At 44.2% G+C, this 13,255-nt stretch overlaps 1 protein-coding gene across 1 annotated transcript in view; it reads right to left on the bottom strand.

The window, feature by feature from the left end:
- VPS35L (VPS35 endosomal protein sorting factor like) overlaps positions 1-13,255 on the bottom strand; it is a 52,260-nt gene that overhangs the window by 16,664 nt on the left and 22,341 nt on the right. Inside the window, exons 15-22 of the mRNA XM_070955452.1 lie at positions 11,746-11,792; positions 10,265-10,376; positions 9,621-9,737; positions 8,684-8,737; positions 7,749-7,829; positions 6,981-7,043; positions 5,443-5,528; positions 840-920 (exon numbers count right to left, since the gene is read on the bottom strand). Coding sequence (XP_070811553.1) covers positions 840-920; positions 5,443-5,528; positions 6,981-7,043; positions 7,749-7,829; positions 8,684-8,737; positions 9,621-9,737; positions 10,265-10,376; positions 11,746-11,792 — 641 coding nt within the window. The remainder of the gene's footprint in view (positions 1-839; positions 921-5,442; positions 5,529-6,980; positions 7,044-7,748; positions 7,830-8,683; positions 8,738-9,620; positions 9,738-10,264; positions 10,377-11,745; positions 11,793-13,255) is intronic.

Genomic DNA, 13,255 nt, shown 5'->3' with positions numbered 1-13,255 from the left:
AGAACATAAAATTATATGGCTGGAGGGGACCTCGGAAGTCTTCTTCAGAAAAGGACTAAATTTTCTGGATGCCTGCGAGCCATGACGGTCAAACCGGGATAAAGCTTCCCACCTGTCCGTCTGGCTTCACATCAAAGACCGTGGGCTGAATCCTGCCCAACAAAGCAGACGTTCTCAAAGTGGAAAAACTGGCTGACCATAACAGAGACAGAAGGCAGGACTGGAGCTTCTGTGTTCCTGGCACCCGATTGCTACTAAACAGGAGATCAGTTTTCTGCAGAAAGAGCGATTAAAAATAGCATCCTACAAGGGAGAATTCATTTTGGGAGAGGAAGGTTTGTTTTCAGTTCTGTATAAGCCGGTTTCTCAAAGGGGACTCGCATCAATTCTGCCTTGTTCTCACCGGCGATGAAGCTGAGGGTTTTTTTTTTCCTTCTTTTTTTTCCCTTCTTCCAACAAAGCTTTTCTTAATTTGAAAGCACGTCTCTCTCTCTCTCAAAAATGTGTCACTTGCTTTTTACCCTTTTCAGAGCTCTTGAAATGTCCCCTCGCCCTCTCTCACTCTCTGTTAGTTAAACTGTGAAGTCATTTGCCAGAACTTTCCTTCAACTGGGATTTAAAACAACACATTTCCCCTGCTGAAGATTTCTTTTTTTCCCCCCATTCCCTGGACAAATGGCAGCCTTATTAAGGACGGTTCTGAAAAGAATTGGAGCTTGGAAAAGGACTGTCCCCTTCCGCTCCTTCCTTAAATCTACCCTGGAACTCAGAAGAGGTCATCAAATCCACCCTTGTGGTGGGAAGGGGAGGAAATGGAAGGGAAAGGAAAAATAACTTACTTTACCGAATCGTGCATCGTTTTGCATACGTGCAGCAGGGCATTGAGAATGACAGGATCCTTGGTGGATTCCTGCTGGTGCCTAGGAAGGAAGCACACACAATTTCAAAAACATGAGAATGAGAAACGCCTGTGCTGAAGGCTAAATGAAAACGGTAGCTCCTTGTGTAATGCATACTCAAATAAATTCAGAATGGCCAGAGAAAGTGGCCCAGGGAAAATTAAAATTAAACACTTCTTTAAATGCAAGAAATAAAAGAGGAGATGTTTCAAGAGGCCCGACTAGAGATGGATCTTTACAAGATGTCCGATAGGCAGAGAGGTGGGTGAGACAACTCTTGAAGGAATGCCTTTGATAGCATGGGAGTAGCAGCAAACATGTTCCTGACAGTGCAGGCCTTTGGGGAAGGGAAGAGAAGGGGAGGGTAAAGAAGGGGAGGGGAGCTCTGTGATCTCAGCTTTGTGGCACTGTTGCAAAAGTGACTGACCACAGGGCTCGGAAGACAAAGAGATTGAATTGCTAATAAGGACTGTGGGTTCCTTGGTGCGCTCTGAGCTTGGCTGTTTCCTTGTAGACGTTTCATTATCAAACTAGGTAACATTATCAGGGCTAGTAAGGAAGTAGAGTTTCCTCTCATTTAATATATTTTATTTATTTATTTTGTCAAGTACGTATTAGATAATATATATCAGTATACGCATGAATTGAATACATAAAATGAATACAAATAAATGGGGACGGTAGGACAGGGACGGAAGGCACGCTGGTGCGCTTATGCACTGTCCCTTAAAGACCTCTTAGGAATGGGGTGAGATCAACAGTAGACAGTTTAAGGTTGAAGTTTTAGGGGTTTGGGGAAGTAACCACAGAGTCAGGAAGTGCATTCCAGGCCACTCTGTTACTGAAGTCATATTTTCTGCAATCGAGTTTGGAGCGGTTCACTTTGAGTTTGTATCTATTATTTGCTCGTGTATTGTTGTGGTTGAAGCTGAAGTAGTCATTGACAGGTAGGACATTGTAGCAGATAATTTTATGAGTCACGCTTAGGTCATGCCGAAGGTGGGGTAATTCTAAATCTTCTAAGCCTAGAATTTCAAGCCTGGTGGCATAAGGGATTCTGTTTCGAGCAAAGGAGTGGAGGACTCTTCTCGTGAAATATTTCTGGACACGCTCAATTGTATTAATGTCCGATATGCAGGGCGGGTTCCAGACAGATGAGCTGTATTCGAGAATTGGTCTAGCAAAGGTTTTGTATGCTCTGGTTAGTAGTATAATATTACGAGAGAAGTAGTTACGCAAGATTAGGTTTACAACCTTTAATGCTTTTTTGGCGATGTTGTTACAGTGAGCTTTGGCACTTAGATCATTAGATATGAGTACTCCAAGGTCCTTGACAGAGTGATGGTCGTATACAAGGTCGTGTCCACTCAGCTTGTATTTTGTGTTCTGATTCTTTGCTAGTGGTTTGCTCTGTCTGTATTGGTGGGAACGTTCTTGGTGGTTCCTTGATTAGGCTGTTGTTTACTATGGCATTAGCTTGTTTGTCTGAGTCCGTAGTTTCTTGATTTGAGATGTTGTTTGCTTTTTGATTGTTGGTCTAGTGTTAATCCTGAGTTGAATCTCTGCTTGACTGCTGGTGAGGACATGTTCAAGTCCTTTTGTTTCTTTTTGTGGCTTTTTGTTTGTCTCCTTTTTGATGTTGTAGCTGTTGTTTATGTGATGAAATCAGGACCAAAGGAAGCCTTGTGTTTTGCCAAACAAATCCTGCACAAGAGATGGGGCGGGGGGGGGTTAGGAAGGAGGAAACCTCTCTTATTTTGGTCCTTCTCTCTGAACAACTGGAATATCAGGAAGTGCTCAATATCTTCATCCACCTTTTGTTGTTGTTGTTAGTTGCGAAGTTGTGTCCGACCCATCGTAGCCCCATGGACAATGTTCCTCCAGGCCTTCCTGTCCTCTTACCATCCTCTGGAGTCCATTTAAGCTCACGCCTACTGCTTCAGTGACTCCATCCAGCCACCTTATTCTCTGCTGTCCCTTTCTCCTTTTGTCCTCCATCGTTCCCAGCATTAGGCTCTTCTCCAGGGAGTCCTTCCTTCTCATTAGGTGGCCAAAGTATTTGAGTTTCCTCTTCAGGATCTGGCCTTCTAAAGAGCAGCGGGGGTTGACCTCCTCTAGGACTGACCGGTTGGATCGCCTTGCAGTCCAAGGGACTCGCAGGAGTCTTCTCCAGCATCAGAGTTCAAAGGCCTCAGTTCTTTGGCACTCGGCCTTCCTTATGGTCCAACTTTCACAGCCAGACATTGCAACAGGGAAAGTCCAACTTTATGAGGCACAAATCTACCCCAGGGTGCCGTTGCAAAGCAGAATTTTTAGGTAGGTCGAGTTTCTGCCAGAGGGATGCTTCAGTGCCCTATCCAAATGCTCCCAATTAAAAAAAAAGGTTTTGAAGAAGATAATCTAATTTTGCTCCTTATGCCACAAACATTCTTTTGGAGAATGAAGATAGCTCAAGGTCATCATGAAGGACCTCTGCCTACCAGCACGGAGAAGTATTTTTATTTGCAAAATAAAAGATACATATAAGACATCCATCACCCCTGAAATTGCTGCATCATTGCACAAAATCAGGACAAGACTCTTCCAAAGCAGAACATCAAAGTTTTTTTAAAAAATAAAACTTGCTAATCAACATCTACCAAGGTTTAGTTGTCATAAAAAAAAAACACACACAACCCAAAAAGGAAACAAACATCTGAAAGGGGCATTCAGCATTGAAAAGGAAGGTATTTTGATGAATCTCATTTCAATTTGAACAATGCTGAGTATTCTTTTTTCACAATGCAGCTTGTTAGCACGCCACTCTGGGGTTTTTTTCCTCTCTCTCTCTCCAAATCACAGTTGTCATCAGCAAAGAAGAGCAACATATGGGAAAAAGGCCTTTTCTGCCTTTTCAAGCCGCTTAGAGGGGGGGAAAACATCCCTGTAAACAGACGCTCTGCATTCTGTGGAATCAAAGCATTGCTTCCAAATACTTTCGAGAGGCTAAAACAGAACTATTATATCTCTATAATGAGGATATAAAATAATAGTCTATAATAAGGATATAAAAAAAGCAGGATTTTCAGGAAAATATTTCTTTTTCCTGTAATTTTTACTTCTCCAAACCACGTCCTTGCACATGTTCTTTTCTCGTTTTCTTTTTTTTCCCCAAAGGCTCACTTGTTGTGGGCATTTACTATCAGAGCAGGTTATTGCTTTCATCATATGCAATTTAATTCCCATTCGAAACAGCACACAGAAGCCCATTAATCACTTTATTTAATCAGATGCCAGGTCTGATAAACAGATAACAGTAACAGAGTTGGAAGGGACCTTGGAGGTCATCTAGTCCAACCCCCTGCTCACGCAGGAGACTTATACTAGAGATTTGAACCGCTGACCTTTCTGATCGCCAAGCTCGGCGTCTTAGCTACTGAGCCACCTAGCCAGACTAAATATGATAACTATGTAGTGGTTAAGAGCTGGCCTAGAAACTACGAGGCTGTGAGTTCTAGTCACATCTTAAGCATGACAGCTGACTGGGTGACTTTGGGTCAATCACCAAGAGATTCTGAGTATTTGTCCCGCCTCAGGCATGAAAGTCAGTGGGTGAGTTTGAGCCAATCACCAAGAGAGAGTGAGTATTTGTCCCGCCTTAGGCATGAAAGTCAGAGGGCGAGTTTGGGCCAATCACCAGGAAATAATGACTATTAGTCCTGCCTTAGAGGCATGAAAGCCAGGTGACTGGGCCAATCGCCAGAAGACAGTGATGCCTTACGCATCAAAGTCAGTTGGGTGACCACTCTCTCTCTCTCAGCCAAATCCACCTCACAGGATTGTTGTAGGGAAAAAGAGGAGGAAGGAAGGCGTGTATTTGAATGTATGCTCGCTGCCTTGAGTAACTTATAAAGTAATAAAGGCAGAATAAAAATCTTAACAAATAAATAAATAAATCCACCCAAGCCTTTTTTAATAGAAACACTGGGTACCATCCAACAATGTAGCCCCTACACAAATGCATTCCGGAATGCACAATTCAGTACCCACCCTAACCATCCATGGCTTATTTTCTATTTTCCTGTCTATCTGTTGCACCGTATGATGACCTTATTACTACTCTGCCTAGAGGCAGCTCATCAATCTTCCAAGTAAATAAATAAGCAAGCCGGCATCCAGCTCTGCTTTCTGGCCTCTCCTTCTGCAAATGTCTCCTCCTCCTCCTCCTCCTCCTCCTCCTCCTCCTCCTCCTCCTCCTCCTCCTCCTCCTCCCATTTCTGGATTGCACCCATCGTGTCCGACAGCAGCGCCCGTTTTTACAAAGCGCGCAACGGCTTTAATGCAGTCAAGTTGCATCATCGTTGATGTGCCTCAACAACAGATCGATAGGAATTGAGGCTATATTTTAAATTCTTTATTTAGAGCAGCGCGAGGGTGCCTTTCTCAAAACCTTCCAAACGCCAAATGGAACTGCAGATGAATTCTATCCGTCACACTTAGCAGCACTTAAATAGACCCGTCCCGATTCTCTGAAGTGCACTTAATCAGGAGACATTAGACTTACTTAATGAAAGCTTGCATGATGCATTTACAGACCTCGACTCTCACGGTCTCTTTCTGAAACATATCCAGGAATGGCAAGAATTTCTCCTAGGAAATCAAGGGAAACATCCAAGATCAGAGCGCTAGGCTCAATTCGATATTATCGGCATAAAGTTGCACTGTCTTTTGGCAACAGACAATTATCTTTGGAACAAGTCTCATGGAAATCAATCGACAATGATGTCAGCTTTCTTGAAATTTGCCCCGAGACGCAGATTAGAGGCGGTGGTGGGATTCAAATAATTTAACAACCGGTTCTCTGTTCTAATGACCGGCTGGTGGCTGTGGCCAGGTGATGTGACAGGCAGCACTTGGCTTCTTGTACCCCTCTGGGAGCAAAAACGGGCTGGGGGGGGGTCGCCCGCTGCACACCCCATTTTGGGCCTGGTAGGTCTTCCTGCAGCCTCCTGGGAGGAAAAATGGACTGTGGGGGACCCCCACCCCCCCGTTTTGGGCCTAGTAGGCCTTCCTGAAGCCTCCTGGGAACAAAAACGGGGTACAGGATGGGCCGCACCACACCTCCCCCGCGACCCATTTTGGGCCTGGTAGGCCTCCCTGCAGCCTCTTGGGAGCAAAAATGGGCCACGGGGGGCCTGCCCTGCACTCCCCCTTTCTCCGTAACCCATTTTGGGCCTAATAGGCCTCCTGGCACTTACCTGGGAGGCAAAATGGAGCACGTGGGGGCTCCTGGAAGGGACAGGGCGGGGCCAGCTGGCAATTTAACAACTGATTTGCCTGAACCGGCTGAATCCCACCACTGATTAAAGAACAACAATCAGTTGTTCAATTGAACCCTAATATACACAGGTAGTCCTTGACTTACAACCGTTCATTTAGTGACCGAGGTTACAACGGCACTGGAAAAAAAGAAATTTATGGCCATTTTCCATACTTATGACCGTTGCAGCGTGATCAAAATTCAGCCTGGCAACTGACTCAAATTTATTGCAGTGTCCTAGGGTCGTGTGAATCACCTTCTGACGAGCCAAGTCAACGGGGAAGCCAGATTCACTTAACGACTGTGTGCCTAACTTAACAACGGCAGTGATTCGCTTAACAGCTGTGGCGAGATAGGTCGCAAAGCAGGGTAAAACTGACTTCACAACAATGGAATTTTGTTGTTTGGCAATGGAATTTTGGAGCTGGCTCCATTGTGGGTCATAAGTAGAGGACTAACTAGGAGACAGGCATGACACTCCCTGTATTCGGAAGGTCAGCGGTTTTCCAAATTCGGAGGACATGGAACACCAGCTAGTTAGAATTCCTCAACTCTGGGAAGAGAGCCAGTTGGCTGTTGGAGCTAGACTTAATATTCTGAGAGAAAAGCCCCAAATAGGCAGAACACGGCAACATTTAAAGAGTTGTATGAATGAGGTTTGTTTTAATTTTCAGATTTACTCATCTGACTTCCAGCTAATCTCAAATAGTCTCCAAGAGAAAAGGCGCCTGGCTTTTAGACAGTAGGAACACGAGGATCCTTGTAGACCCGTAGAAGCTCACCAATGAAAAGAGAACGGAGAAGTCATGGAGATAGGTGATGACCTTCTGAATGATTGACTGAAGCTAAGATCAGAAAGGAGAAAAATATCCAGTAAGAACAGGCTTCCCTTTTTTATCAACGCTAACATTAATTTCCTTTCATTTTACCCCACTGCCCCTGTCCTGTCCTTCATGCATAAATAACTGCTTTGAAAATAGCCATTTCTTTGGATCTCAAGTAAGTTTTACAATAACACCGGTTCGATTTTATTCCAGGCATACACACATACACAGCCCAAAACACAGACACACACGGAGACCAAAACACACACATACACATACAGACCAAAATACACACAGAGACAAAACCACACACACAGCCCAAAACACACACACACAGAGACTAAAATACACACACAAACACACTCAGAGATCAAACCACACACACAGACCAAAACAGACATACACCCAGAGACCATCACACACATACAGCCCAACACACATACACACTCAGAGATGAAAACACAGAAACACACAGCCCAAAACAGACTCACAGACAAAACCACATACAGACCAAAATGACACACACAGAGACCAAAACACGCACACACACACACACTCTGGTTTCATTGGCTTTAGATCATTCTTTATATTTTTTCCCAAACAGATTCAGGCTGATAATATACATCAGTGTTAAAAGGACGCAGATTCCTCAAATCTACCGTTTTATTTAGCCTGACCCATGTTCTTTGTCCCCGTGTAGAAATGATGACTGAATTTCTCTCTTACCTGAGGATAGGCCTCTTCAAAAGCCCGATCTGGAGTCATATGTTTAATGACATCAGCTAAAATGGTATTGACTTCACGCTTCTGCAGACGCAATAAAAGAAAATGGCATCACCGCGGCCATAAATTCAAAACCATACAAAGCCAAGACACGTACATTATGAAGCTGAATAACTGAGCAGCTTTTTTCCTACGTGATTAGCATCAAACATGGGATTCATATTTTAAGACGGCGCTGGCTGGCGAAGTTTATGGCAGTTCAAATCTATCACATCTGCAAAGTGCCGTAGATTTACAGACTTCTGGGTTGAGAAAGCAGATTTCAAGAGCGAAGATTTAATCCAGCATTAAAGCTTGTTATACTGAGAATACTCATGTTTTGGAGCTGGATACATTGCCGTGCGGATATAATAGGGATGATATACTGCTGCAGATATTTCTAAATTAACATAGGCCACCATACTGGAAAGGCTATAAAAAAACCACTACTATTAGAGTTTCAAGATTTATTTGTCCCATTCTTGAGACCCCTTTTCCTGGCGCTGTTGTCAAAGTGGGTTAAGTTCACTAGCGACAAACGCAGGATGTCGTTTTTAAGATAATTCATTCTCATGTTCCCAAGAGAATATTAGCATGGCCTGAGAGCAACATCTAAATCAGGGGACCTCAAACTTGGCAGCTTTAAAAGTTGTGGACTTCAACTCCCAGAATTCTCCAGCCAGCATAGCATAGCATAGCTGGCTGGAGAATTCTGGGAGTTGAGGTCCACAAATCTTAAAGCTGCCAAGTTTGAAGACCTCTGATCTAAATAAATAAAAACCAGGCATACCTACTTCCAATGCGGCAGAAGCAAATGCCCTAAACTATAATAAAGAGAGGAAGAAGGTCAAGAAAGGAAAGGACAGATTGAAATACGAAACGCTTAAATCTTCACCTACCGTAAAATGCCTACAAGTATATTCCATCCAGATTTCTGCACAATTGATATAATCCTAAAAATAAATGCATGGGCGTCACATTTCAAGGCACTTTGGCAGGTTTTCACCCCACCCAGCCTGCTTTCTCCATGTTTCACTGATTCTCTAAGTAAGTAAGGTCAAAATACCCTGAGCGTCCCATTTATGGATTAGATTTATAATAAATTTAGGAGCCCTGATAAGCGCAGTTGGTTAAAGTGCAGTATTGCAGGCAAACTCTGCCCAGGCGCCCTGTGTGTGTGCACGGATCCCTGCACATGCCCCCCGCACACGTGCGTGCCCCCCCCCCGCGCATGCACGGCAGAGACCCAAAGACCAACTGGCCGGCAGGAGGCGCATGCACATGCGCAGTAGAGCTGAACTGGGGCAACGGCTCGTGTGCCATCAGAGGGCGCTGCGTGCCATAGGTTCGCCACCACGGAGCTAAATGAACAATGATCATAAGTCAACAGTCTGTGCTCCCTCCCGTTTTCCTCCACCACAACAATCCTGTGGGGTGAGACTGGCCTAAGGTGCCCCAGAGATTTCCAGTGGCTGATGGGAGGTAACTACCTTGGTGTACAACACTTCAATGGCAACTGGACATTGGTTTTCCACCATGACTTTGAGCCCCAGAAACACACCACCAGAGTGGTACACAGAAGAAACTAGTTTTCTTTCTGGAAAATTGTTATTTGGGACGTGGATACACTCATCTTGGTGGTCATTCTGTGAACCAGATGAATGGCAAACATTTTTTGTGTGCAGCTCTCACCCACTCAACATTTCAAACGTTCCCCCAGCCCTACCTCGAGCTAGGCAATACGCTTAAGAGGGAATGTTTCTAATTTACAGTACATTTATTTCAACCATCTGCCCACTGCAGCTAAATTGCCAATTTCTTCTACTAATAACCCACCTGTGGACTCTTTAACTTGGTAATAACTTTCCAGGCTTCATTTAAGATTTGAAGGCGGTCAATTTCCGGTGGGTCAGCTAAGGCTAGGTTTTGTCCCAGGGAGCAGAAGAGAAGATGCTGTGAAAATAAAATGAGTTGCCTGTCCACTTTACGGCCTCTATTGAGGGTTCCCACTTGAATAAATAACATTAATAATACAGAGATAGGTATTTTAATTTGTAAAAGATTTGAGAGAGATTAGAAGTACAGGCTGGGCTGGGAGGGGATTTGCTACCTTGATGAAAGAAACTTTGATTAAATTTTTATGGCTTTTCGTTCATTTAAATGGCTTAATTTTATTTTTGTTCCGAATTTAAAAAGCAGCAATTTTCTTTTAAAAAATGAGGCAGACATTTGATGCATTAAGCAAAATCCCGGAAGCGGCTTTCCCTCTTTGTGGGCAAAATGCTTTAAAAACCAAGTTTTAAAATCAACTAATTAACTATTACAGGCAGAATGGATCACTCAAGGAATGCTGTTCTTCCACAGAAAAGAAGGGGCCTGCCTATTCTCTATAGCAGGGGTCACCAACGTTTCGGACCTCAGGGACCACTAAGTTTATAATTTTAACAGAGTTTGAGTGGAGAGGATGCAGATGAATTTACCTTGGGGAACCCCGATTCATCGCACTCTTTGATCATGCCGATAAAATCCATCGCTCTTGCAGCAATAAATTCAGCTCTGAAGGCAGACATTACGGAATTCAAGAGCAAGGCGCTGGAATAAATATTATTCAGAGCATTACAAGACAGTCTCACCCCCCACCCCCACCCCCGATTGATATTTTTATATTTTGGCTTTTACATTAAGATGTACCCAGAACATACAACATTTATGCCATTACTACATTTTCACATTCAGAGACCATTAGTGGCTTATTTGGTAAAAGCTTTTTTCCCCCTAGTCTTTGGATCGATTCCCTCCCTGTTTCTGGCCCGTTGCAAGAATTCCAGAGCTGAATAACGACAATAAAACGAACTGTCACACTTTAACAGCAAAACAACAGGGCCAAGCCATAAATCCACCTGAAAGGGAAGGAGCCAAAGGAAAAGCATTTTGCATCTCAGTTATGAAGGGTGGAATTATACACACACCAAGCAACCTGTTTCTATAATACAGGTAGTCCTCGACTTAAGACCACAACTGAGCCCAACATTTCTGTTGTTAAGTGAGACATTTGTTAAGCAAATTTTGTTCCCATTTTTCTTGCCTCGGTTGTTAAGTGAATCACTGCAGTAGATAACCTGGTTGTTAAGTGAATCTGGCTTCCCCCCTGACTTTGCTTGTCAGAAGGTCGCAAAAGGGGATCACATGACCTTGGGACAGAGCAACGGTCATAAATATGAGTCAGTTGCCAAGCATCCGAATTTTGTTCACCTGATCATGGGAATGCTGGAAAGGTGGTAGCTGTGGAAAACGGCTGTAAGTCACTTTTTTTCAGGGCCGTTGTAACTTTGAATCGTCACTATACAAACTGTTGTAAGTTGAGGACTACTTATAAATATACACCGAAGCAAAGGCGTATTCTGCCCAAGGTGAGGATAAGGGACATAGGTCTCTGACAAGATAAAGGTAAAGGTTCCCCTCGCACATATGTGCTAGTCGTTCCTGACTCTAGGGGGTGGTGCTCATCTCCGTTTCAAAGCCAAAGAGCCAGCGCTGTCTGAAGACGTCTCCGTGGTCATGTGGCCGGCATGACTCAATGCCCAAGGCGCACGGAACGCTGTTCCCTTCCCACCAAAGGTGGTCCCTATCTCTCTACTTGCATTTTTTACGTGCTTTCGAACTGCTAGGTTGGCAGAAGCTGGGACAAGTATCGGGAGCTCACCCCGTTACGCGGCACTAGGGATTCGAACCGCTGAACTGCCGACCTTTCAATAGACAAGCTCAGCGTCTTAACCACTGAGCCACCATGTCCCTTAGGTCTCTGATAAGTGTATGCTTAATGGGCAAGAAGTCTCCAGTTCAAAACATCTGTACTGTAGCCTCATCGGCTGCCAGTCAGAGTCGACAACAATAGGTTTTTTTTTTTACTGTATGCGAAGAAAGCAGAGTTAAAAAAACCAGCTTATAGCACAGCACTTACTTGTTGCCTAACTTCCTGCATCTCTCCATCATCTCTGTCAGCAAGGCCTACAAAAAAGAAGAAAAAAACAGAAAAATAGCAAAAAATAAAGGGAAGCCATAAGCACCTGCCGGTGCTCCTCAACTTACGACTACAATTGAGTTCAGGACCACAGTTGCTAAGTTTTTCCAGTTGTTTAATCAGACCGACCCAACTTTACAATATTTTTGCGACAGACGTTAAGAAAATCACACCATGGTCATTCAGCGAATCCATGGTCATTAAGCAGATCGTTTATCTGCAATGGGTATTTCTGGAAATTAATGGCGATTAAGCAAACCCCCATGATCGTGAAGCGAATCCCCAATGGCCATTAAACAAATCACTTACCTGCAATGGGCAATTTTTGCATTTACGATAGGAGGAACAAAACTTACTTCTGGCAAAGCGTCTCTGGGGTTGTTTATTTTTTTTAAGACGCCTGGAAAAACTGAGGTAAAATCTCAACTTGTGTAAGATTTTATTATTTCCACATGCTTTGCGTTTTCAGGAGCATTTTTTTTAAAAAAAAAGTTGGCACACTGAAGTGTCTCATTAGAAATCCGACAGTCTTGCTTCAGATTGTCTTAAAGGAGCGATCATGTTAAGCCGAAGGAGTTTAAAAATAAAAGGAAGTGTCACCCGTATGACAAAAGTGAAAAAGGAGTGTGAACAATGGCACCCCAGGAGGATTCCGAAGTAGGATAACAAGTTCCTTTGCTTTGTGCCAAGAGACAAGCTGGGCTGTAGGAACTGGAAGGGTACATTATGCTCAAGAGGGTTTGAAGGAGACTCTGCATTCAAATGGTCTCAAATGCCTTTACAACAGGGGTCACCAACCTTTCGGACCTCAGCGACCACTAAATTCATAATTTTAAATCCCGCGGACCAGTAATATGATCTGCTTAATGACCGGCTGGGTGGGCGTGACCGACTCAATGTCACTCACATCAAGGGATGCCTCGTGGGCATCTACTCGCCCCTCCCCTCTCAGCCACTCCTCGCCTCCCCGCCCAGGCTCCTTAGGCCCCCCTACAGGAAGCAGAGGAGATCAACCCTGACTGCTCTTTGGAAGGCCAGATCCTGAAGAGGAAACTCAAATACTTTGGCCACCTAATGAGAAGGAAGGAAGAAAGAACTCACTGGAGAAGAGCCTAATGCTGGGAATGATGGAGGGCAAAAGAAGAAGGGGATGACAGAGAACGAGGTGGCTGGATGGAGTCACTGAAGCAGTCGGCGTGAGCTTAAATAGACTCCAGAGGATGGTAGAGGACAGGGAGGCCTGGAGGAATGTTGTCCATGGGATCACAACAGGTTGGACACGACTTCGCTACTAACAACAATCTCACCTTAGATCTCACCTTTATTATTTTTACAAATAAGGCAGCGAACAGACCGAATACTCTTTCCTCCTCTTATTTCCCTCACCAGAACAACCACCCTGTGAGGTGGGCTGGATTGAGAGAAGAGCGTGATTGGCCCAAAGTCACCC

This window comes from Pituophis catenifer, unplaced genomic scaffold, assembly GCF_029215685.1.
Source record: "Pituophis catenifer annectens isolate HBS135680 unplaced genomic scaffold, rPitCat1.0.hap2 SCAF_16, whole genome shotgun sequence".
NCBI classification, from domain to species: domain Eukaryota; kingdom Metazoa; phylum Chordata; class Lepidosauria; order Squamata; family Colubridae; genus Pituophis; species Pituophis catenifer.
Note: the sequence above shows the minus strand (reverse complement) of the source record. Positions and strands in the feature narration are given on the sequence as shown.